Source organism: Poecilia reticulata, linkage group LG12 (genome assembly GCF_000633615.1).
Source record: "Poecilia reticulata strain Guanapo linkage group LG12, Guppy_female_1.0+MT, whole genome shotgun sequence".
NCBI classification, from domain to species: Eukaryota; Metazoa; Chordata; class Actinopteri; order Cyprinodontiformes; family Poeciliidae; genus Poecilia; species Poecilia reticulata.
In genome coordinates this window covers 16253096-16277435 of record NC_024342.1, presented here as the reverse complement: position 1 = coordinate 16277435, position 24340 = coordinate 16253096, and the positions used below count along the sequence as shown (strand labels likewise).

Sequence of the window (24340 nt, the reverse complement as noted above, 5' to 3'; positions counted from 1 at the left end):
TTTCCATCTAGGAGTTGCTTTTTCTACAGTTGAAATATTAGCATTTATGTTATTGTAAAATAACATCATAAATATGTAAAAAAAAAAATGTAAGCCACAACTTCTCTAATACACTCATAAATGTAAATATTTTTCTTTTGTTGTTATTGAAGTGCAGCTACGTATCCCTGAAAATCACTGCATAGAAAAATGCAAAAATAATATTTAAATTACATAATTTACTATAATAATGTGAATTTTACCAGTAGTTTGTTTTTGTTATTTTTTTACTCTTTTGTTTTATTTTAATTCAACTCTTTTTAACAAGCAATAACAGAAACATACTGCAGTATCAGAATTATAAAAACTTAAAAAATATACACTGTACCATCTTGAGGAGACAATAGTTGACAAACTGAATTATGCTGGCAACCACATCATCAGAACGTCCAATAATGTGAGTTTATTACAACTATATGCAATATGTAGTCTGTAATATATGTCATTTTTGTGTTATTGCTACCCATTAGAAATATAAAATTAGGTGTTACAACCACATTCATGACTACAAAGATATAAAATTCAGCACCTATTTTCAGACTGTTTTTATGAACATTTGGAAAGTATAGATCACTCTTCAGAGTGACACGAAGTTGTGGATTTTTCTTGCTTCAAATACTCCCCACTGAGCCGCCTGATGGAGGTTTTATAACAAAGGTAAGACATTGGGGATAACAGAGCTGGGTTGGAGGATACTGAGGCATGCTGGGTGTTGAGATTCTCCAAACTTCATGTGGCCTTCAGATTAGCAGACTCAAGTATATTCTGCAGAGCTTCATCACAGAGTCCTGAGCTCCTTAGAGATATTCATCTCTAAGGAGATGAATATAGCCAGTCCCTCTTGTCCAACATCAATGTCTGATCTCATATTTGCCCCTCTGATCAACACTCCCCCAAACCACTTTCCTAAATCTCTTGGATAGCCTAAAGAGGTCAGTCCTACAACTGCAAAGTGTGGACCAACATTATATTTAGCACTAAGGATTAAGGATTTCCTGTCACTCAGCAAAATCTTTCCTATTCTGACTGAAACAACCGAGGAAAGATACTTCAGGTTTTGTTTTTCCAGCACAACCTTATGCATAATCATCAAATGCTCAGCAGGGGGAGCTGCTATACGGGGATCATCAGTGAACACAGGGTATAGATAGACTGAGAATTATTTATTGCATTGTATTTTCACTAACATAGTTTTCTAAAGTTAATTATAAACATATGTATGGTTAAGCATGTTCTTACACAAAGGTGTGGCATAGTTAAGCTCTTTATGGTTTTACACATGCATGTCTTAAATTGCCATATCAACAAAAGTCAAATACAAAACAGGCTTTATTTAGCTTATATAGTTTATATGTTTTCTGACCAGGCTCTTCTATGAGTTGCTCTTTCTGCTGTTGAGATATTGGCATTGTTTGGTGACGAACAACATCAGACTACTGTAAAGTAATATAAAGATGAAAAACTTAAAATCAGTCATTATGAAGAGCATGAGGAAAAGCAGGTTGAGAAAGCATGGCTGTTTTTTTGTTTGTTGTGTTGTTTTAAAGATTTGCGTCTTTGAGGCTTCTAAGCTTCATCTTCATCTGGTTCTTGTTGATTCCTAAAAAACAAAAATCTCAATCAGTTGCTTGAATGTTTGCTTAAAAAGTATTATTATCTGAGCTCCACGCTCACCACCATCAAGTGGCCGTTCTTTGCTCTGTAGACCATGGACTCCTGGCCACTTTTGAAGTCGACAAACCCCTCTCTTCCAGGCTGAATGTCGAACCTCACACTGAACACAGAGAGAGACGATTCTTAACGAGAATTATTGAAATAATGCTGAGTATGATCCAGACTGTGTACCTCCCCTGAACCACTTTGACACAGCTCTGCTTGTCAGCAATAAAACTGAGGTTAGTCAGAGCCTCGTAGAGGAAGTCGCACTGCAGAACCAGATCTCCCTGAAACAACAAGCATGATTGGTCCTCCATATTTAATTACAGTAACAATCTGATTACTGTCTCATAATGATCTTTCATTGCAAAAAAGACATCCAACCTTTTGCTTGATATCATCGCAGGTAACATGGAGGATGAGGAAGTTGTCGCTCAGGTTGCTCACAGACACACCTAGAAAAGAATCAGATCAGGATCTTGTATTCTTATTCTGATTTGTAAAAATCTTTAAAATAAACGGATATAATCTTATCGAGTTAGATTATTAAAAATCAAACATTTAGTTTGAGTGAATTCATATACAAAATAAATAAATAAATAATTAAATAAATGAAAAATAAGGGGATAACTTTGTATTAATTAATCCTCAATGTAAGATTTGATCCCCAAGCTGGGTTGTTTTCCTTTAGCATGTGTTGCTAATAAGCATGGATGACACAGCAAGAAGGAAATGAAGATGCAGCTACACCAAATAGTGAAGTAATAAGTTTACTTTCATTTAGTAGCTTCATTACCTTTCAGCGAGGTGAAATCAATCCGCTGCTTGATCTTTGTCTCTTCAACCAGGTAGGCGGCTTCCTGGGTGAAGATGAGCTGCCGAAGACGAGGCCTGAAGCCGTTCCTGTCGTATTTCACCACTGGAACGCCGTACTGTGGACGAAACGCAAACAATTAGGAAGATATCAAGAAAAACAAAAAGAGGCAGAGTGAACTCTGGCTCTAATTTACCTTGAGGTGTTCATGCTGAATAGTCTGAAGGACCTTGAGGTTAATGTCTTCTAAAGCTTGGTGAAATGTTTGAAAAGAGAGGATCCAGTCAACAAATTGCTGCCACCACCATGTCTCACATGTATGATAAAATGAAATACTATTAAAACAATCTTACCAATCCTCGTGTCCACAAACGGTCTGCACACACTGAGTGGGTAGTTTTCTTTTTTTCCTTTGAACATGGAGCTTGTTTGGGCTTTGAGGAGAAGCTGGAGAAGGAGAAGCATCCAAACAATGTAACATGGTGACTTTGTTTAAATTGAATTCTGAGAATCAAGAACAATAAGTGCAAAAACTATTAAAACAATTTAAGAGGCTATACATGGAAAATAGATTTAATGCAGCATTTGTGTTTCCAAGATATCGTCTTTTTATCCAACTACAAAACTAATGTAAGGAAACTATGGATTCTTTAAAATGGGAGATGGAGCGAGCATACTGAGATTGCCAAAGACAGAAAAAGTGAGTTGAAGATATTTATTTTTGAAAACGGTGGATCCTACCTGAGCCTTCTTTTGTGGGGTGATTTCTCGGACGTATTGCCTCACCAAATAGCGAACGAAGATGTTCTGCAAGAGCTGCGAGCCCTACAAAATAAAAACACATCGTCATATGTTTTACCTCTTAAGAATCATACAGCACAGTCATTGCCAAGGCATTCTTCAGAAACATGAAAAGCTCATTTACCTCCTTTAAAATGGGTGGCGGGGTGAGCCACGAGTCCATGTCCAGGACCGATTTGGGAAGGTTTTCCTTCAGGCGGGTGAGGTAGTTCTGCCTCACGTAGGCCAGGTACTCACTGTTGTCAATGCAGGCTGGTTGATTTCTGGTCATGAAACCTTTGATGAATCTACCAAAAGTCAATCAAGCAGGTCAGCTTATTGTCTCATTAAACTGCTTTATCAGACATTATTGTCATTATTGGGCCTTACTTCTTGATGACCTTGACCGCCCAAGCTCTCCTCTCACGCTCCTTCCTCGCCATCAAACCTCTCCAGCAGTTCTCAATTTTAGTGGCTGTTTGGACAAACACACGGGATGAATTACTTAAAAATTAACATCTTAAAACATCTTACTCAACTTGTGTCACTTCAGTCACTCACCAGCCTCTTTCTGTTTCAGGTAGTTTTCTTTCACTCTGTAACCTTTGTATTTGGCTTGAATCCTTGTTGCTATAGTGACAGATGATGTTTTCACATTTTACTGATAAGACTGTCCTGTTAAATAGTATTGTTTTATATTTTACTTTTGAAGTGATTGAAACCGAGTCATTTCTCACCAAGCTGATGCTTGCAGACCTGAAAGGCGTCTTCTGTTGCAAACAGAGTCCTGGGATGGCGGATGAAAATCTTTGTCCTTAAAGTGGAAAGCCAACATTTAAAGCGTCAAAAGATCCAGTGATTCTTGACAGAAATTATAGATTGTTAGTAATCTTTCGAAACCATGCTGAGCATCTACCAACCTGCCTAATTTATACTCATCAGTTTTGTAGCCCAGGTGTTTAATGAGGCAGCGAACGCCCTCTGCTGGCGTACCTTTCCAGTTGGGCCAGGTGTCTGGACACAGAGCTTTATACCTAGTGCAGAGGAGGAGCATTTGCAACAACTAGAGCAAACTTTACAGAGTAAGATAATTAAATCAGGCTGAAGATGTTCTGCTACCTCTGGAGGAAGATCTCATATTTGCGTCGGTATGCAAAGCCGGCTCGCCTGACCCTCAGGTGCTCCATGAGCCCCAGGTATTTAACCTGATGTCTCACCAGCACATCATCAAATTTTGCTGCAAAACACACCAGAGGACTGAGATTTCAGCTCAGTTATCTGCCCCATCAGCAGCACAGTGAACAGACTCCATTTTGTGTAAATGTAATCAGGTCTCACCTGGTTGTTTGGATTCATTCGGTTTGATGCAGCGCACATACCAAGGCTCTTTGGACGTTAGGATCTCAGTCAGACCAACCAGGCTGTTCTTAAACTGGGTCACCACCTAAAGAGATGCAGGACAAGGTGGACAATCTGAACCACTTCCAGATTAAAATCTGAGGGACATTAAGTGTCATCTGAGCATCTTCTCACTGTTTCTGGTCTCTTTTTGTTGTCGGGTTCAGAGGAGGGAAAGCAGTGTTTGATGATGGCATTTTTGGAGTGTTGCATGACCTTATGGAAAAGAGAAGAATAATACATTAACCAGTCTTGGTTAGAAAATCAAAAAAAAATGCTAAAAACCCCAGTGCAATGATATATTTTTGTGATTTATTGATAATTGTATTCTTTGGTAAAAATATATTGCTTTAATGAAGGGGAAATTAATTTTTTTTGTTGTTCTCTTTTGTTTCCCGAAATCAAAAGGCAAAATACTTTAAGCAAGATAATATTCAAGATTCAAGATTCAAGATTCAAGATTCAAGAGACTTTATTGTCATTCACATCACGTGTTACATGAGGTGGAACGAAATTGAGAGTCACGGCCCCAGTTACATCCAAATATAAAGTAWRAAATATAAAAACTAGCTACAAGATCAAATTGTTATAAATAGGAAAAATATTTACAAATATATAAAAACAAGAAGTAGAAAAATGAAATGTATATTAATAGGAATGTACAAAATGGATGAAGTATGAATAATGTAGCAGCATGGGAAGATAAATTTAGCAGTGYAACATTTTAAAGTGTCCGAGTGTAAAGTGCAAATACAGTGTCATTGGGGGGGTTAGGGGTTGAAGTTACTTTATGTGAAAGTTTCAAATCAGAAAACTGAAAGGAAAATAAAGTGCTGAAGTCAATGGTGGAGGTACCATCATGAATCAGTGTTTTTCATTTGAATCTCGAACCAAGCAGGCTGAACAAGGTGAAAGGTCAATAATGGGGGAAAAACGCAGAACAACTTCTTACAAAGCAAAATGTGAAATGGATCAAAACCTAACATTAAGCTTTTCAAACCAACTATTGAAGATAATTGTTGTTAAACTCTGTTAAATGTTTAAATAAAACACATTTCTTTCCACAGAATCACCACTTTACTGAACATAGAGGCCCAGAATAAAATCACCTCTTTTCCACTTCGATACAACAGATCGTTGTTTTTGTCCAAGAATCCTGAAATGTCAAAAGAAAAATATATTTCACTCATTCATTTTTTAATAAACACCCTATTTCTTATCTCATTGAAAACAGCTGTAAAAGGAAATAAAAAAAACAAATTAGCATGTTAAGCTTCTCTAATAGTTATCAACAGTTTTATTATTACTTACCAACAACACAATATGTTACCTCCCCAGCATAGTGTAGGAGGCGGAAATCTCCTCTTTCCAGGGTTTTTCTCGTGTTTTTGTCTGCAAGTTTGTGTCTGTGTGAGGAGAAACATTTAAGGTGACTGGAGTTTAGATGCCGTAAAGGTGAATTTTCCAAAGAATTAAAATCTCACGTGACAAAATGAGGATGGCCACCAATCTTTTCCTCCATCTTCTCCAGAAAAGTGAGGTCGGTAGCCTCCCCAGGACGCAAACATTCCTCATCCTATCAGCATGAAAATCAAACGAATGTGTTTTATTTAGCCAAAGGTGTATTAATTCATTCATTAATGACCATAGCTTATTTAAATACCTACCAACAACGAGATGATTCCTCTGAATTTCTCCTCCACAAGGTCACAGATTATCTTGTTGTTAAAATATGGCACCGGTTCCCACTTTGCACAAGAACATTAAAAACATTAGATTGTTTTATGAATCATGTCGTTTATTGATACAACTGAATAACTGCATTATTACTTCGATCCCTTCCAGCTCGTATTCCTCCTGCTCTGATTTAAGCGTCAGCTGGATAAAAAGCTGCTGCAGCTTCTCGTTGCAGTAGTTGATGCAAAACTGTTCAAAGCTGAAATGGAAAAGGGGAAAAGGTGTTATTATGTTCAAAGGTTTTTTTTGCCTGAAAACGGTAAAATGCACATCATCTCACCTGTTAACACTGAAAACTTCAAACCCGTAGATGTCCAGCAGGCCGACCACCATCTTCCTGGAGGAATCCTGAACGCAGCACAAGACGGCATAAACACACAAGGATACTGATTAGTAGCAAAAAATACAGAGGAGTTTGACCACATATGTTGTCTTGCAAAAGTGTTTTGTATTTTGTAACTTTACAATCACAAATCGAATTCATTGTATTTTACTGAGTTTTTCTTTTGTAAAAGATCAAAAGTATCAAAATTGTGAAGTGGGTGAAAAATGTAACAGTTTTCTAATTTTTTTTATAATTTTTTTTAGGCTTAAAAGTCTGAAATGTGTGGCGTGCTGCTGCTTTCACTCTGATACACCAAAATTAAAATTTGGCACACCTAACTGTGTTCAGCAGTTAACTAAATAGTAAGTGAGTCTATGGGTTTGCAATTTAAACCCAGTCTACAGTAAATGCAACTGATCTGTGGAGACTGTAGCACTTTTTAACCAGCATTAATGAACAAGCCTCCTCATAAAAACCAAAAACACACAGACAGACCAAGGATAAAGATGTGGACACATTTCAAACAGGGTTAGATTACAAACTTATCTACCAAGCTTTAAACACAACTGTTTAATTTATCAAAGGAGCAAGTATTGGCCAAGACATTTGTGTTCACATAAAGTGAAACATTGGAAAATGAGAACATTAATCCAAAAAACAACCAATAAACTAGTAGTCCTGCATTCTTCATGAAGCAGTTATTAAGAAGAAGAGGAATAGACTGAACACTTTATAAGTCAAAAAATGCTACATGTGGCATTTCCCTCATGTTGTTCAAAGACTGCATGAGGGATAAAGCTGAAGTGTTGTAAATTGTTTTGCAAGGAAGAAAATATTGTCAGAATTCAAACTAATCAAATGTCACATCCAGGTTTTCTTGCTGTGTCCAATAGAGCAGCTAAAGCACACCAACACAGTGCTGACCTGGTTCACCAGTGATTCATTGATCTTGTTGACCAGCCAGTTGAAGGTTCGGCCATAGATGGCTTTGGCAAGGGCATCCCTGGCATATACAGCATGTTCCACTGAGAATGGGCTGAGCACCTTTAAGAGCAAAATAATGTGAACGTTTGACTGCAAATAAACATCAGAAATTGATAAAACACATCCAGAGCTACGGGAGCGTCACCTCTTCTGTTTTGGCTTCTATCTTTCTGTGGGTTAAACCCTGTTGTAGCACCTGATTAGGAATACCCAACAACTGCAACAAAGACAGACAAAAACACGCACTGGGTGCTAAATTCATTCACGTGAGAAGGTTGGTGCAGCACAGACAGACAGTTTACTTTTGACACCCAATGCGTCTCCTGGTTGTTTTTGATCGTGGCGTATCCTCGAGCGTCTGCTTCAAACTTTAGGTTCCCCAAGTGGAGCACACTGGCAATAATGCCAAACAGGTGCTGCATCGACGCAAAACAGAGACAATCAGAAAAAGAAATCATGTAAATTTGAACATGATGACTGACTATGACCTCACCTCAGTGTCACTTTCGCTGAAGTCTATGACAGACAGCGCTTTCTGCACTGTCTTCCAATCACTTTTATCATTGATCGAGCTAACTTTGGCACAATCCCCCTGAAAGCATGAAATATAAACTTCTGGTTAAAAATTTGTGGAGCATGTGTGTGAGGAAATGTTCAGCTTTGGAAACTCAGAAATGTCCATGTTTTTTTTCTAATAAGTCTTCAGAGATTAATCTCAAAATTTCTGAGATTTTTGGCGGATTTCTTTTCTAAATTTCCTCTTACCTGCACCAGGTACCGGTAGTTCTTGCAGTTTCTCTCCAGGCCCAGCCAGCGGAGCAGATCCTCCTCTCCTCCCTCCACCAGCTGGTAGAAGATGTGGAAGTTTCTCTCGCCGTGGTTCTGGTGAACCACGCGGGACTTCTCCAGCAGGTAACTAAGGATGTGCCCACCCACAGCTCCACCCTAAGGAAGAAGACAATCTCTAAACTCTAGATTCTGTGTAATTTGTCAGTATTTTTTATTAGTTTTTGGTAAGTATTCCAGTCTACCCGATGGTCAAACTGGATGTCCATGTATTTCCCAAAGCGGCTTGAGTTGTCGTTTTTCAGGGTTTTGGCATTTCCGAAAGCCTACAAGAAAATAAAAGAATCATATGCTTGATTTAAAATTATATATTTACCTAAAAAAAAGAGCGTAGCATTAATTTGCCACTGACTTCAAGCACTGGATTGGAGAGCAGCAGCCTGTCCCGGACGTTGTTCAGGAGTTTGGTGCTCGGACAGCTGACGGCGTAGAACTGGAGGATTTTTTTGGAGGCCTCGGTCTTTCCAGCCCCGCTCTCTCCTGAGATCAGGATGAAGTGGTTGTTGAACTCCGACAGCATTGTGCGGAAAACGTTGTCTGCCAGAGCGTAACTAAGAATACAGGAAACAGGTTAAGGCAATGCAAGAAGACTCATGATTTTCATGGATCAATATTTTCCAGCTCAGTAATGTTGTAAAAGCTGATTAAATATCGATGAAATAAATCTCAGGGTAAAAATAGAGAAAACCTCTGCAAAGGACAACAAACTTAAAAGTATCGGCGTGAATTTCAAATGCAAGATGTGTGAAATTGTGAAAACTACTAATATTTGCAAGTAATGTTATGATGATCGTCCGCAATTCAAAGGTATCCGCACTCTCTGAAACAATATATTCCTGAATTGATTCACCTGGTTTATCTCTCAGATGTTTTAAAAGATAGAAAAAAAGAACTTACATGTGAGGTGGCAGTTCAAAGAAGTTAACTCCCATATAGGTGTCCATTTGCTTCTTGCTGTAGATGTCCAAGTCTTTGTACGGGTTGACCGACACCAGAAGCGTCCCAACGTAGGTCTTCAAACAGAGACAAGGACATGAACTCATGACCTGCAGCTCTTGCACATTCAGTAATAACACAACTATTCTTCTTCTACTGATTACATGACATTACATAAATATTCTTCCACGATTATATTTAGTTTTGTCCTTTACCAACAGCAATAAGTTTATTTAATCGCTTGTCACCGTGACCCATTGGATGGTTGTGACCTTTTTAAATGCTCGCTCTGCAGATTGAAAGCAGCAGAGCTGCTATATCAGCAGTACAAGGTGACAGACGGTAAAATGCCACATTAGGACAGCAGGGGTTAGAGGCCGAGGGCTGTGAGGTTTCATTAAACTTAAGGGAACAAGCTGCACAGGAAGCACCCACATAAATCAGGTTCTCATGGAAGCGTTTCCTCAGGTTGTCCAGAAAGGCACTCTCACTAGTGTAGGCGTCCAGCAAAACAAAATCCTGGATGCCCACGCGATCCCGGGCCGTCAGGGAGGCCTCCATGTTCCTCAGGATCCGGTTACACCGCTCCTCCAGGCTCTGTGTCGCAACAGGAGCGATAAGACAGGGAAACAACAGGAGTAGATAACAAGTTATTGTTCGTTGAGGTCCGACTCCCTGTCTTAACAAGTATGGTGGAGGGCAGCAAAAGTCTGAAGTCAAACCTTAACCTAAATAGTCAGGCTTTCCAGTAAAATGACCCTGGATAACGTCACCCTTTGCTTTCACTATTGTCTTTGTTTACAGCAAGACTTTATCTTTTAATTTCTTTGCTAGGAAAAATGGAAAAGTTAGAAAATGTAACTAGAAAATGGATCTATAGCTTTTTGTTCATAGATGTTTCGTTTATGAGCACAGAGATAAACATAGTATAATTCCTGTTAGCATTAATTAGCAATTAGCAAAACTAGGAATGCCTTTAACATATTTCCCAAATACTGTTTAATGGCATTGGGAAAGAAGTTTGTTTGGTTCTAACGCAATATTTGGTCAAATTTTGTGAATTAGATTGTTTATACAAAAGACCAGAAAAGTTGCATCACCGTTTTTTACAGGCTGCATTTTTAACCTGATCAGACTTCACCAAACCAATTCCACAAGATGAAATATAATATAAAAGGAAAAAAGAAAGAGAAGGAAAAAATCAGGAAGTCCTCTTGAATTCTTCACTTCTTTGTTTCTTTTTTTTATTTTTCAAGAACTCACAGAATGCTATTCACCTTTATTGAGAACCAAAGTGAAAATTAGAGGTAAATTTTAAAAGACTGGAAGACTGGAAACATCTACATAAATGTTTTAATTTTCAGGGTTAATCAAAGGCTGAACCCAATTTGACTTGTTTCATCTTTGGTTTAATTTGAACAGGACTGGTAAAGTTATTTTTACTCTAGTTTAGATGGATGCAGCTGTTGTTTTCTTTTTTGTGTGTCACTTTTCTCTCTAATGTGTTTTTTCTGTGGTATTGGTGAGGAAGATATTGAGACACATGCCAACAGTCCTGGTAAAATATCTCTCCCAGTGGGCGTCTCATTGCCGGCGTTTTTGTGCTCATATCTGTGGATTCCAGTTAGCGTCCTTGGCCACATCCGCTATTCCTATGTGAATCTAAATTCAGCCACCTCTATCTTATCTGTTTATGTGTTCTCCATAGACCCATTACTCTTTTTTTTGCAATTTTTAAATCAGAAAACAAGCAACCGAACCTGGAAAACAGAGTGGATTTCATCAACATTTAGGTATCAAAGTTCAGTTAAGAGATAGAGGTCTTCATGATTATATGCATAAACGCAAAATATACCTAGCTATTTAATACACAGCTCAGTTTCTGCCAGGGTATAACCAGAGATTCATTGTACTTTAATTACGGCGGTATGAGCCGTCTTGTATCACGTTTCTGTGGTTTCGTATTATCTCTGCCAACTTTAGCTGCTATCAAGTCACAGCAACTGATTTAATAACATCTGATTTAGTGACACAGAAGAAATGCACAATAAAATATTAGAATTTTTCAAATATAATGAAGTTAACAATGGTTGACTGGAAGTCAAATCAAATATTTACCTACTCTCAGGGCCCTCGATGGTTATCCTGATGCCTCTCTTCTTTTTTTTTTCCCCAACTGAACCTGAACATCTGCTTTTATTGGGGGAACACAGGAAACACTGATGGATTATATCCTCGGTTTCCTCCAATAGGAAGTCGTAAATTATGTAGGGAGTGTTTTAAAAAAAGAAGAGTGTCCAGTTCTAAATATGTATTTGTTTGTATTCTTCTTTTATTAAAGTTTATGGGTGGATATAGTTGAAAACACAAACAAAACTGTTTTCTGAAATAGATTCATTCCAGCAGTTGTGATTGCTAAAACACATTTCCTACTAAAATCATGACTGATTCAAAACTCAAAAAGCCCTTCGAACTGGAAAACAACTATTCGACAGACGTTTGTGCCCGCTGTGGCAACAGATGGTAAAAGGTGGTTGTCTATAATTTGCTCATAATCGACAGTAAGGAAATTTAGTTTTGTGATATCTAACTGCTTGTAATTGTTTTTATTTTATTTAGGAAACAGAATCTGTCCCATCTTGTAGTTTGAATAGACCCAAATGGGGATAAAATGCAAATGGAGTAAGAAATTATATATATATATAAGAAAATAATATGTGACATTTGAGCATACTTTCTAAAGTGGCTATGAATGATCATCATTAAGGCTTGCTGTAGTTTTTTTTTTTTTTTTTACTTTTTGTTTTACTCTGAACTAAATTTCTTGGTATTTTTAAGGTTTTGTTTCTTTTTTTCACTGTTTCCACATGCGTTTTCTTTCTGATTGATTTGTCTCCTCCTTTAACTTGCAACATGTATTTTGCTTGTTAGGCCACTTTGGTTCAATCCATTCTTCTATTTTATTTAATTTTCTTGGGGAAGGCATGAATCTCTAACAGCAGTCGTAGGCGAGAGGCGGGACACATGTTGGACAGGTAGGGGGTTCATCACTTTGCAACACAAAGATAAAGAATACAAAACCATCCAAATTTGAAATTAGATCCAGTAAAACCAGTTAGCCTAACACAGATGTCTTTGGATGTCATGGAGAAAACCCATGAATGAAAGGGAAGAATATCCAAACATTACTCATGCAGATTATAGTCAATTGAATATCTCCTTTTTACACCTAGAGATGCTTGTGTGCTCCCAGTAGGTCGTTGAGGTCAAGGGGGCCTATACTAGGAGCGCCAGGTTGTTGTTCCCTGTTGTCCTCACATCATGTTTCTGTGATCATCTAAGTCAGGGATGTCAAAGTCAAATACACAGAGGGCCAAAAAAACAAATTTGCTACAAGCCGAGGGCCGGACTGGTTTAATGTTTATTAAAACATATTGAAATGATTGCACATAGCCTGTTGAACCAAGACCTAACACAGTGTATATTATTTAACGATTAAATGAATAAAGCAATATTTTGTTATGGCTCTGTCAGTAACTTCAAGGGAAAACATTTTTCAAGAGGCAAACAGCAACAAATTTAATTGTTTTTAAAAACAAAATATGTTTCTTAATATCAAGATAAATGCATAAATCAAAGTGCATGCATTATAAACTGAAAATGCATTACTGTGCTGCTCTATGATCCTACCGATCACTGCTTTCAAATAGTAAAGTAAAAAAATAAATCAAATCAGTTGTATTCTTTCTCATGGCTCTTATCTGCAATTTTACCTGAATCCATTCAACTGAAAAATAAATACAATAAAATAAAATAAAATACAAAAATATATGGCACACAGACAAAACAATACTTCATTCAAAGAAAAATCACGTTTTGTAGAAACAAATGTAAAAATTTAACTGAAACTTATAAACTGAAAATACGTTACTGCTCTGTGATGCTCACTTGTCTGAGGCTGAGCCTGATACTTGGAGGTGTCTCATCTTTTGTACAAGTTCATCAATGTTCGGGGTGAGGCTCTGAGCTGATGAATAATGAAGCCGTTTGGGCGCGCTGTAGTCACTTCGCGGGCTACCGTTGCATTATGGGAAATGTAGTGTTTGCAGGCAAAACACGAGCGGGCGGCTCTGGCTTGCGGGCCGGTTCTCATAGTAATTAAATATCATTCAGGGGGCCATAGATAATTGATTTGCGGGCCGGATGTGGCCCGCGGGCCTTGACTTTGACATATGTGATCTAAGTGATCAGGTATCATTTAGTGCAAAAGACAGATTACCAATCAAAGGAAATGTGACCTCAAGAAACAAACAGAAGGCAAAACACTATACTGGAATGTTACCAAAAACCACTAAAGGAAATGTTTGCTTTTCTGGTAATGGAAGTCGGTACCATTTAATATCATTTGAGCTAAATGGTAACGACTTCCTGAACTGAAAACAAAAAAAAACAAAAAACGACATAACCCAAGTGAGGATATCTCAGTAAGAGCAACCAAAATAAAAAAAACATATCTGAACCGGAAAGTCTATCTGACTTGAAGATCATCACCTGAGAGGACACCCCATTGTCCGTGTCCATCCAGTACGGTGCTGGATCCTGTTACCCAGCCACAAAGTGGCAGTTAGCCTCCTGAAAGAGATAGCTCTCCTCGTGGGCCGCTGAGTGACACCATACATCACCAAGGGCAACATACATTTAGGGGGGCTGCAGGTGTTTGGAGAAACCTGAACTTAATCGGTCCTTCAAAGACACCAGTCCCCTAAGTTACTCACACCTGCCAGCTCAGCTGAATGTTTTCAGCTTTGCATGCTGGAGGTTATATCCTGGTAGATTTAAAAATAAAATATTTATTAGACAGGACTGGCCTAAAGAATTTTTTTTAAAGCATTTTGTGCCAAGCATCATGCTTTAGCTTGTAAGAATGAACAACAAATGTAAAGGTGTAAAACCTGCAAAACAAACTAAATTGTTCCACAACACAAATATAGCATCGTTGTGTTACTCCTATCTAATATTTCACCAATATTCAGATGAATGGACCAACAATTGCAATTGCTAATTTATTGTAAATGTAAGGTTCTGAGATCCTGGAGGGAAACCCTGACACCTCTCTCACCAGCCACACCCCGATTATTCTTCTAGGGATCCCAAAGTGTCCCCAAAAGAAAGCTGCAGTCAACAAAGTGTGTTCTGTGTCTCCTCAAACTGCGATGTACCCAGAAAACTTGAAGTGGGATCATATATCCGACAACCTCCATAGACTAATTCATTTTCTGAGGAGATGAAGAAGACTTTCACCATATCTCTGACTGAGCCCATCCAACCTAAAATGGAAGTTCATTTCAGCTGCTTGTGTTCAGGATCTTCTTCTTTTGCTCATGATCTGCAGATACATGCATCTCACCATCAGAACCCGGAACATAGATCAACCGGTTTTTGAGTCGGCTCTTTCTTTACTATGACAGACCAGATTGGTCATAGCTTGAAGCAACAAAGCTAATCTAAATGACTTTCAATGATCGCCACAGCAGGACAAGTGATATGCAGCAGCCTTGGTGAAATGGTTTCACAAAGAACTCAGACATAACTCATAAGAACTGGATATCGATTAAAAGCATCCCCAGCACAAGATAAACCTCAGCACTACACACACGTGGACTGAACAGCCAGTCTCGCATCAGCATCACTACAAAAGTTAAGATCCGGTCCACGCTTCATCAGCCTGGAAATAAACCACATGGTCTCTTCTATTTCCAAGGTTCACCAGTTAGTTGAAGCCCATTCTTTCTAACGTCCAAGAATTTCTTCTTCTGTCCTTGTTCTGCTCACTTTCCTTATTTATTTAGGCAAATTCTGCACAATATTGTCATGATCAGGCGCAGGAGAAGAAGAAAAAATAAACATAACATGAAAAGAAGCAAAAAGGTTACACAAATATGTTTTTTTTTTCATGGTAGTGTAGATACATATACCAACTCAAGTAATTTACCTCCCTCTCTTCCAGAGCCATGTGTGTCATGATTGAACCGGTCTTCTGTGACGATTCTCAGTCCACAGGTGTGCAACTTGGGCACACAAACTCCAGCACAGAGGTTTTAAAATATGAGAATATATTCCATATTTGAGCCTCTTCAATTCAGCAATGGTCTAAGCTGTTCTGTCTTCGGACACTCCACTGTCCTTCATCCAAAAAAACAAAAAAATAAAAAATAAACAGCCTTAACACAAACCCTTCACCACAATTCAAGATAGCAAGGGATGGAACTGCTGCTTTCTGCTTGGCTGCTGCCTTTGACACTGGCGATTCAGTAACGGGCCACCTGGTTCTGGAAGCAAGGGGCTGCTCAAACATGAATGGAGCCGAGGCAGCAAACATTCATCCAGCTCTTCACCCGAGCGTTGAACTGTGTGTGTAGGAAGAGTGTGTGGGTGTGTATTTTTTTATGTCTATGTCTGTGCAGGTATGTAACACCAGGTTGCTGTAATCCGATCCACCCAGAGACCCACTCTCACCCTCCTCCACCAGACATACAGGAAAGGTATTCAGTTACTGATCTTTGATTAGATGGATGTATTTCAAAGTAATTACCTGCAACCTGATAAAACTAGAAGGTACCAGATTATTCCAGGACTGAATTAATGCAACCTTATTCGTTCCAGTTCAAATGATAAACACTGGACATCACTTCAACGTCCAGCACGAAAGAGTTTATTTTTATGAATGTGAAATAAAAAAAACGTGTTATGAGATCACTCAGTAAATTGCGCTTGAGCCCAAAAGAAAAGTAGCTTTCGGACACATTTAGTTGACAGAAAACTAGAAATGAAAGAAACTGACATTGAAAACGTCCATCACTGTGAAACACTATCAACAGATCTGCAGCTTCCACCTTTTGTTTTTCATTGGCTACAGTTCTTCCTTGCCGTGACAACGTTGCTGTCGTCTAATTGCATTTGTTTAAAATTTAACATTGCTTCCTGAAAGCATCAACGGAGCCATCTTATGTTACTGCCTCATGATTGGGAAAACCACACTGTGATACAAGAGAGCGGGATGGAAAAATGCTCATTAACATACAGCAATGCATTATGTAATACTTACACATTTGTAAAACCTTCTATAATGAACACAGTCTTGTTTAAAGCTTTCAAACATTGAACTGTTATGTCACATCTGGATATCTAAATAATATTTGGGGAAGCAAAGATTATCCAGAAATCCTCAGCTACTGTACTCTTCACCACAGACATTATATTGTATCTTTATTCTCTGCGATAAAGCCAATCTTGTTTCTATAGAGACAAACTTGATTCCTCCTCAGATCTAACAAGTTCAAACCAACTTATTCATGTGAGGAAGCAGCTTCATGCTGAAGGGGACTCTTAAAATTTAAAAATACAAAATAAATTGTAGCAGACATCAAACCCTACCTTTGATTCCATGTCGGACTTCTTCTTCGGACTCACCGCTACGACTCTGCTGAGTTTCGGTGATGTTCAGAGTGAGTCTGCGGCTGATATTGGGACAGAGGGATGCGCTGTGCAATCCACCTGTCTTGTATTTATGGCTGTCCATGCCGCAGCCTCAGCGCATCCTCTGATGTCCTACTTTGCTTCTGCTTCTACACCTGACCTTATTCACGTACAAGGGGACAGAGGACTGTACGATTTAGATGCTCATCAAAAGCTGCAGGAAATCTGGAGAGGCTGGAATCAGCTTTGAAAAGGAGAAAAGCACTTCCTCCCTATTTGAAGATATTTCCGTTTTACAATATGTGCTTTGGACTGGCAGCTCACCAGGATGTTGAGTTTATTACAAAGACAAACAAAAAAAGTCTGGTTCAGTTTGGAAACAATCTGAATAACATGGTTGTACAATTTGAATAAAATACTGATTATTCTGGTAACATACTGTTTTTCTTGATGATATTAACACAATCACTGATCAAACAAACACACAAAAAGCAAGTAACACAACTGACAACACATAAGGTTTGGTTAGAAAGTTTTAAAAAACATCAGGGTAATAGCACAACCTACAGTCTGTCATACATCATGACACTCAGCCATGCAAAATTGTAAGAAATGTATTTTTGTTTGAAATGCAGCAGCCCTTCTATCTACATTTTTAAATTTGCCTGCAGGTAAGCTATTTATTTATTTTATTTTATTTTATTTATTTATTTTTTGCAATTAAGCTGTTTTTTGTTTGGTACAAGTCAGTATAAAAAGAATAACGTCATTTATGTATTTATCTCTGCAATGTCAGATAAAAAAATGAAAATAATTTTTGATGCAGCAAATAGCTTGTCTGGTAGATAACGTATACCATTCACTATTTCTGGCCTTTAATTTTTACTTTTATTTAGATACCTTAGATACAAACTTAAGTATGATTTCTACACTGTATCTGTAAAAACCTCCATTTCTTCATTCTCTTAGGGTTTCTGATCCAGCTTTTCTTTGTCTACATTTTGTTTATTTCTTTAACCAAGCTCGACACTGATAATGACACTTTACTCCAAGAAACATTTTTTAATTTAGCCTTCTTATTCCAGCATCGTTCATTTGACATGTTGTATTTATTGAAACTTTGCCTACTTTGCACTGATTCGTTTATTAGAAAAATTTATTGTGAATCTCCTCCATGAAAAGCAAGGTTATCGTTTCCTGGTGTAACCACGCCCCCTTGAGTCTCTGCAGGTATTGTTCTCTGATTGGCTGTCTCATTGAAACTTGAAGCGACTGCACCAGCAGGTTTGACAACAAATGACCTGTTTGTCTTCAGCTGTAGCTATGCGTCCTCTCTGTTGCAGGACTACAACATGGAAAACTGGACAAGATCTGCTAAGGTCACTTACAAGCGCTGGAGGAATCCTGAACCAGAGTAAAAACACCTAGATTTTTGTTTCTCTCTTTGTAATTTATTGACAGGTGTTATAATCTCAGAAACAAATGTGCTTTCAGGGTTTGCTAATGCTCCTTCACTTCCTCTTTTAAACGTATAAATAATTTTTTTTTTTTTTTTTTTTTTTTTTACACTAAGCTGTGAAATTAGTAGTTTTAATTTAGCAATGACTGAATGTGTTCATTCTGTGTTCTGACAGAGATGAGGGAGAATTTGTGGCTCACACTGATGAAGACCAGGCCACGGATAACGAGATCTGCACCATTGCCTCAGCAAAAGTTGACTCAGGGAGCAGAGAGTCCGCAAACAGCTCTGGAAATAATAAAACTGCAGGTTTGCACAGCCTACTTGTGAATCACACAGACTTGTTTCTTTGTGTTATCAACTATACTTGAATGCTAACAGAAGCCACAGATGTTGCTCGGTCAGAATCGGCCATATGATGAATTGGGATGGTTTTCTAAAAGAAAAGAGCGAATGCAATGTAAAGAATGCTTAATTACAGGTCAGTCTGGAAATATGAGAACCGTTTATGTAGGTCGTGGCCTCTTTTAGTGTTTGGTTATACAACTGGATCCATAACTGTGATCAATTCTCTAAAGTTACTCTGCTGATTTATTTCTCTTTAATAACTAAACCCTCATAGTTCAGTCAGTGAACACTCCTTACTACTGTACACCGTCATCCTATTTGCTGTGTTAATATATATACTTGTTACATAAATATGATTAACAAGTGAAACACTGGTGTTTTTCTACCATACATAGAGTTTTGCTTAAAGGCCTAAAATACCTATTTTAGTCCTGTCCGACCAGATAATCATCTTCCAGAAAGACCAGATTTATGGAACTTTGTTTACTAAGTGTCTTGAGGACCAGGGTTGGGAAACACTGCTCTAATATTATTTAAACATCCCTTCAGGCCTTCACAGCACAGCTGGATTTATACTGAAATTAAAGGATTGTACTGGAGTTTATTTAGGCCTTTGAAGATACCAGGCTTTGAAAGCAAACCACAGACTTTTAAAAATAACTAAAAAATAAGGAATCTGCATTTTGTCAACTTGCATCTACAAACTTCAGTGACTTTTTCTTGATATTTTATGTGGCATTTAATTGTGAAGTGGAAGGAAAATGATAAATGGAAGCAAAGTGCCTGATAAACTGACACCAATCTCTGTTTCTGCCCCTTACCTTCCACAGGAACGTTTACAGTGGACGATGCACTGGAAGTGATCGGATTTGGAGTCTTTCAGTGGAAGATCTCGTTCGTTACGGGACTCGCGTGGGTAGGAATCCTGAAGAGACCCTGGAAATGCCTTTCTCTCATTCTGTCCGTTCTACGTGTGTCTCATGTGCTCCTCTCTGTCAGGTGGGAGATTCCATGGAGATGATGATCCTCAGCATCCTGGGCCCCGAGCTGCACTGTGACTGGAGTCTCCCCAGCTATCAAGTGGCGCTCATAACATCAGTAAAAAGCCTTTGGGTGCTTTCTGAGAATTGTGTGATGGTTGCTGTTGTTTGCATTCAGCATTTTTTTCTGTTTGTTTTTTGTATCAGGTTGTTTTTATTGGGATGGGGTTCAGCTCACTCATTTGGGGTAATGTGGCTGACAAGTACGGAAGGAAAGTAGTAAGTGTCACATCTTGGGGGGGGTTTTTTTGGGGGGGGGAGGGTTTGTTAAGTGTGTTTCATGACCTTCCAGTACCTTCTGTTTTGTTTGTGTCTTGGTGACAGGGTCTGGTAATGTCCATGTGCTGGGCTCTGTACTACGGCCTGCTCAGCGCCTTCAGTCCAGTCTACGGCTGGCTGCTGGCCCTTCGAGGCTTCGTAGGCTTTGGCATCGGAGGAACACCTCAGTCGTACGTTCTCTCGGTCCTTTTTGTGAAAGTGAGATACATCAGCAATTGGTTCATGATTTTTTTTCGTGTTTTTTTTTTCTTTTTTTAGAGTGACTCTGTACTCTGAATTCCTTCCCGTGAGGGCAAGAGGCATGTCCATTATGTTGATGGCGGTATTTGGAGTTTGTTTCTACATGGTTCATCAAAGTTTACACTAAAGAAATCACTCAAACATTACAGAAATCCTTCTCTTCTTCAGGTTTTCTGGGTCCTTGGCACCGTGTCCGAGGTCCTCCTAGCCCTGTGGGTAATGCCCACTCTGGGTTGGAGGTGGCTACTTGGTCTCTCCGCCATTCCAGTGGGAATTTTTGTTTCTTTCTGCTTTGTAAGTATATTTTATAAGATTAAGACATAAACGTAGCGAAATAAGCTACTGACAAACTCTAACCTGCCTTCATGTGTCGCACAGTGGTTGCCTGAAAGTCCTCGTTTTGATGTGCTGTCAGGGAGAAGAGAAAAGGCCATAGCAACTCTGACTCGCATCGCCCGTGAGAACGGCAAGGAATTGCCTCAAGGAACACTCATCGAATATAAACAGGTGACGTTAGAGATAAATGTTTCCTCAGAGATGTGATGATGACGATGTCAGGTTATTTATATGTACTAACACAAGCATTTGTTTATGACTTTTATTTTCACAGAATGAACGTGGGCAGTATAAAGATCTTTTTTCTCAACAGTACTGGAAGATTACTCTTCTTCTATGGTTTATATGGTTAGTTTGTATAATGTGTGTGCTTTGTTCTCAACTTTCAGCTTTAATCAAGTTGAAGTATTTGGGGTGAATCAGTGGGTTTGTAGCCAATTAGCATTTAGCAAAAAAAATAAATAATTATCTTAATTTCTTTGGGCTCTATCAGAACATGTATAATCATGTACATAAATGTCATATTGGAGTTTTCCATTATTTATTTGATCTATTCTTTTATTTGGAGCAACAGAATTTTTAAACAAGCAAAAGTTTTTTTTTTTTAATGCACAAGTTTGAATTTCATTTTTGTAATTCACACACCTGAACTGAGCTTCTGCTCAGGTTGGATATTTGACTGAAACAAGTTAAAAATGATTTCAAAAGGCCTTATATGATCGGCAACATTCTAGAATTTAGTGCAAGTTTGATGCTGTGATTTAAAACTTAGTAAGATTATTATTGTTGAGAAACCAGATTTATTTAGGAAGGATTTTGAAAGAAGGTTAATTAGCTTTAAATAATGCAGATTAGTTTTTAGAAATGGACAAACTTGCCTCCTTTTATTTTTGTATATTAAAGAGATGGGGCTCAAATAAATTATTACAAAGCCAGAATAAATATTGTATTCATGTCTGTTGTACATGTATATATATATATTATAATTCTAGCTATATTATTTATTCTTCAATTTTTTTGATTTCCAAAATCTAATATTTGTCCCTCTTCTTTTTTTTTCTTTCATCAAAGGTTTTCTTTTGCCTTCTCTTACTTTGGGATTGTCCTGCTGACCACTGAACTGTTCCAAACAGAGTCATGCGGAAGTGTGTACCATATTTCACAAATTATAATAAGTTATACTTTTATAAAGTGACCATAAAAAGATATCAACAGCTCTCTCCTTCCTTATAGTGGCTCAGGGAAGCAGCATTGAACCAAGGTGCAGCTTAGAATGTAAATATTTGACATCAGCTGACTACAAGGATCTCTTATGGACAACCTTGGCAGAGTTCCCAGGTAAAACATTTGTCGGTATTTTTATTTTTCCTGAGGACTCGATCTGAACTGTAACATTGTTGTGTGCTTTAACATTTTTTACCTTTTTGTTTTGTTTGTTGTTTTTTTTAGGCCTTTTAATAATCCTGTTTGCAGTTGATTACCTTGGCAGAAAGAAAAGCATGGCGATTTGTTTTTTCATGTTTTCTTTGTGTATTCTGCCCTTGTATGCTTGCATTGGGAGGTGAGATCGCTCTGTGATACAACAGCAAACGTACACTTTGAGGCTCGTGGCATCGCTGACACTGACTTTTTTTGTTGTGTTTGTTTTTGCAGGATAGGTCTGACGATATTCATCTTCATTGCAAGAGCCTTCATCTCTGGAGGATACCAAGTTGTTTTTGTTTACACACCAGAGGTATGAATTAGTTTTGCATTAAAAATATCTGTAGACAAACTCTTGTCCAACACATGTACTTACTTTTGCGATTCAGGTTTTTCCTACAGAAATCAGAGCCTTGGGCATGGGGACTTGCAGTGCTTTTGCAAGAGTTGGTGCTCTGATTACTCCATTTGTGGCTCAGGTATGCAGCTCCACTATACAGTTGAAGCCAGATATTGATATACGGTGCATAAAAATATACATAGCCATATTTTCTCACTGTCATACTAAACTTTTCCTGTCGTAGGTTAGTTAGAATTGCCCGAAATATTTCTAATTGAGTTTTTGTGGAATGTCACCATTCTTCTTCAATGGATAATTTCACTGATAAATCAGTGAAGATATAAATCAACAAACAGTTGCTAACACTGCTACACACCAAAACCTGTTGAATGAGACTTAAATTTTCAACAAAAATAACAAATGTATTTTCTTTCTATATAAACATATGAAGAAAAAAAATCTACAATAAATCACCTTTTTTGCAGTAGCTGGGGGGAAAAAACATGTACATTTAAGTAGGTTTAAGAATTTGGAAATTAAATCATATTTGATTATCATGAACAGAATAACACTGTTTAAACTCTATAATTGTATATTAAAGCGAAAAGATTTGCAGTTTTCTCTGACAAACTGATTTTGTCTGCTGTTTTCAGGTGCTGCTCAGGACGTCGATGTATCTGACCCTTTCGGTGTACTGTGGCTGCAGTCTGCTTGCTGCCCTTGCATCCATTTTTCTGCCTATTGAGACTCTGGGCAGGAGTCTGCAGGAGTCCAGCCTCGACTCGGACAGATAAACAGCATAACCAGGCGGCCAAATAGTTCAACAATCACCATGGACCAGTGACAGGTCAACCAGGAAAAAAATCATCTTTTGTGCCATCTAAGCCTTCTGGGAATACATTTGCTTTTGCAACAATGAACTGAATTATCAGAATGATGACTGGAGAAGGTCAGAGGGCAATCTTATTACAAACAGGAGGGAAATAAATGAAGGGCTGCTGTCTGTGTGTCTAACAATAGCAGAAGGATTTTGTACATTATCTTCCATTTCAACCAAAAAATTAATTGAATCATAGTCACCTTAGACATTTTTTGGATCACTTATAAAATGATGCTGCTTAATTTCTTAGACTCAGAAAAACAAGAGGTCACTTTGAGCCAAATGGAAATCAGAAATTTTCAAGATTAATTTCTTATAGTTTTTCTCCTGTTTGTCTGTTTTACTTAACTGGATGTAGAAAGAAAAAAAACATCTTGGTGAAATAAAACCTGATAGATTGGGGAGTGGAGAAGATCTGTATGATAATAGATTGTAATTTCACATCTTTTAAGAATTGGAAACAGGAATGTATCATGTCCTATTTCAAAAGCTATTCCATGAATTTTTATTTTATGTATTAGACTAACACAAAATGATCCATTTTGATGAAGTGAAAGGACATGAATTTATGCTTTTTTGTGCAATTTTACAAATAAAAAAATGTAAACTGTGCTCAATTTGTTTTTAATCTACTTTCAAACTTTTGCTTCAACAAAAAAGTAATGAAAGATGTACAACATGGTGACTGCTTGTTCTTTGGGTTAATGAAACACAAATATTTTACTGAGATTCCAGAAATGTAAATATTTAATATTATATTTGTTTTAATATTTAAATACATTTTGTCACCATCATTTTATGATCTCAATAATTTTATTAAAAAGTTATTCGCATGAGTTTTATTTTATAATTTATTTAATTTGTGTTATATAATTTATATCATAATTTCATATTTAAAAAAAGAACGACTTGAATAATATTTATTTCGCAGAATAACAGCATGGTGTGGGAGTTCCTAGTCTGGTCTGTCACCTTGACAACATTGGCCCAATGACAGCCCGCACG

General features: G+C 37.8%; 2 protein-coding genes across 5 annotated transcripts; one reads left to right on the top strand and one right to left on the bottom strand.

Annotated features, from left to right (window-relative positions):
* Positions 1-419: 419 nt before the first annotated feature.
* On the bottom strand, positions 420-17032 carry myo1hb (myosin IHb). Of its 4 annotated transcripts, none has more exons than XM_008424200.2 (32): positions 16950-17032; positions 9951-10112; positions 9477-9592; positions 8932-9130; positions 8765-8845; positions 8499-8678; positions 8227-8325; positions 8036-8149; positions 7879-7950; positions 7674-7793; positions 6705-6772; positions 6518-6623; positions 6355-6435; positions 6172-6263; positions 5999-6093; positions 5797-5843; positions 4823-4903; positions 4628-4733; positions 4409-4526; positions 4210-4323; positions 4027-4103; positions 3851-3919; positions 3680-3764; positions 3435-3597; positions 3251-3334; positions 2863-2956; positions 2706-2761; positions 2492-2627; positions 2080-2150; positions 1885-1982; positions 1714-1813; positions 420-1639 (listed from the first exon to the last, which is right to left on the bottom strand). In XM_008424200.2, exons 1-32 carry the CDS (start codon positions 16959-16961, stop codon positions 1619-1621), a joined length of 3117 nt encoding a protein of 1038 aa, XP_008422422.1. In that variant the 5' UTR covers positions 16962-17032; the 3' UTR covers positions 420-1618. The 4 variants fall into 4 exon arrangements, with proteins under 4 accessions (XP_008422422.1, XP_008422421.1, XP_017163189.1 ...); XM_008424199.2 differs by lacking the exon at positions 16950-17032 and adding an exon at positions 15508-15835; XM_017307700.1 differs by lacking the exon at positions 16950-17032 and adding an exon at positions 11634-11679.
* A 1242-nt stretch (positions 17033-18274) lies between these two features.
* On the top strand, positions 18275-23949 carry svopb (SV2 related protein b). The gene is made up of 16 exons (XM_008424198.1): positions 18275-18405; positions 18626-18759; positions 19629-19714; positions 19798-19896; positions 19986-20057; positions 20163-20287; positions 20376-20439; positions 20526-20651; positions 20736-20864; positions 20968-21041; positions 21765-21838; positions 21927-22031; positions 22143-22254; positions 22347-22428; positions 22505-22594; positions 23109-23949. The coding sequence occupies exons 1-16, from the start codon at positions 18344-18346 to the stop codon at positions 23247-23249; spliced, it is 1575 nt and encodes a 524-aa protein (XP_008422420.1). The 5' UTR covers positions 18275-18343; the 3' UTR covers positions 23250-23949.
* Positions 23950-24340: the final 391 nt, after the last annotated feature.

Excerpts from the sequence above, each read along its gene's own strand:
- myo1hb (XM_008424199.2), bottom strand. The coding sequence starts at position 15,537 with ATGACACACATGGCTCTGGAAGAGAGGGAG. Across the intron at positions 4,734-4,822 it reads ACAAAAAGAGACCAGAAACA|GTGGTGACCCAGTTTAAGAA; the intron begins GTGAGAAGATGC and ends GCATCTCTTTAG. Across the intron at positions 3,765-3,850 it reads CCTGAAACAGAAAGAGGCTG|CCACTAAAATTGAGAACTGC; the intron begins GTGAGTGACTGA and ends TTGTCCAAACAG.
- svopb (XM_008424198.1), top strand. The coding sequence starts at position 18,344 with ATGGAAAACTGGACAAGATCTGCTAAGGTCACTTACAAGCGCTGGAGG. Across the intron at positions 18,760-19,628 it reads TGGAAATAATAAAACTGCAG|GAACGTTTACAGTGGACGAT; the intron begins GTTTGCACAGCC and ends TACCTTCCACAG. Across the intron at positions 20,058-20,162 it reads ACAAGTACGGAAGGAAAGTA|GGTCTGGTAATGTCCATGTG; the intron begins GTAAGTGTCACA and ends TCTTGGTGACAG.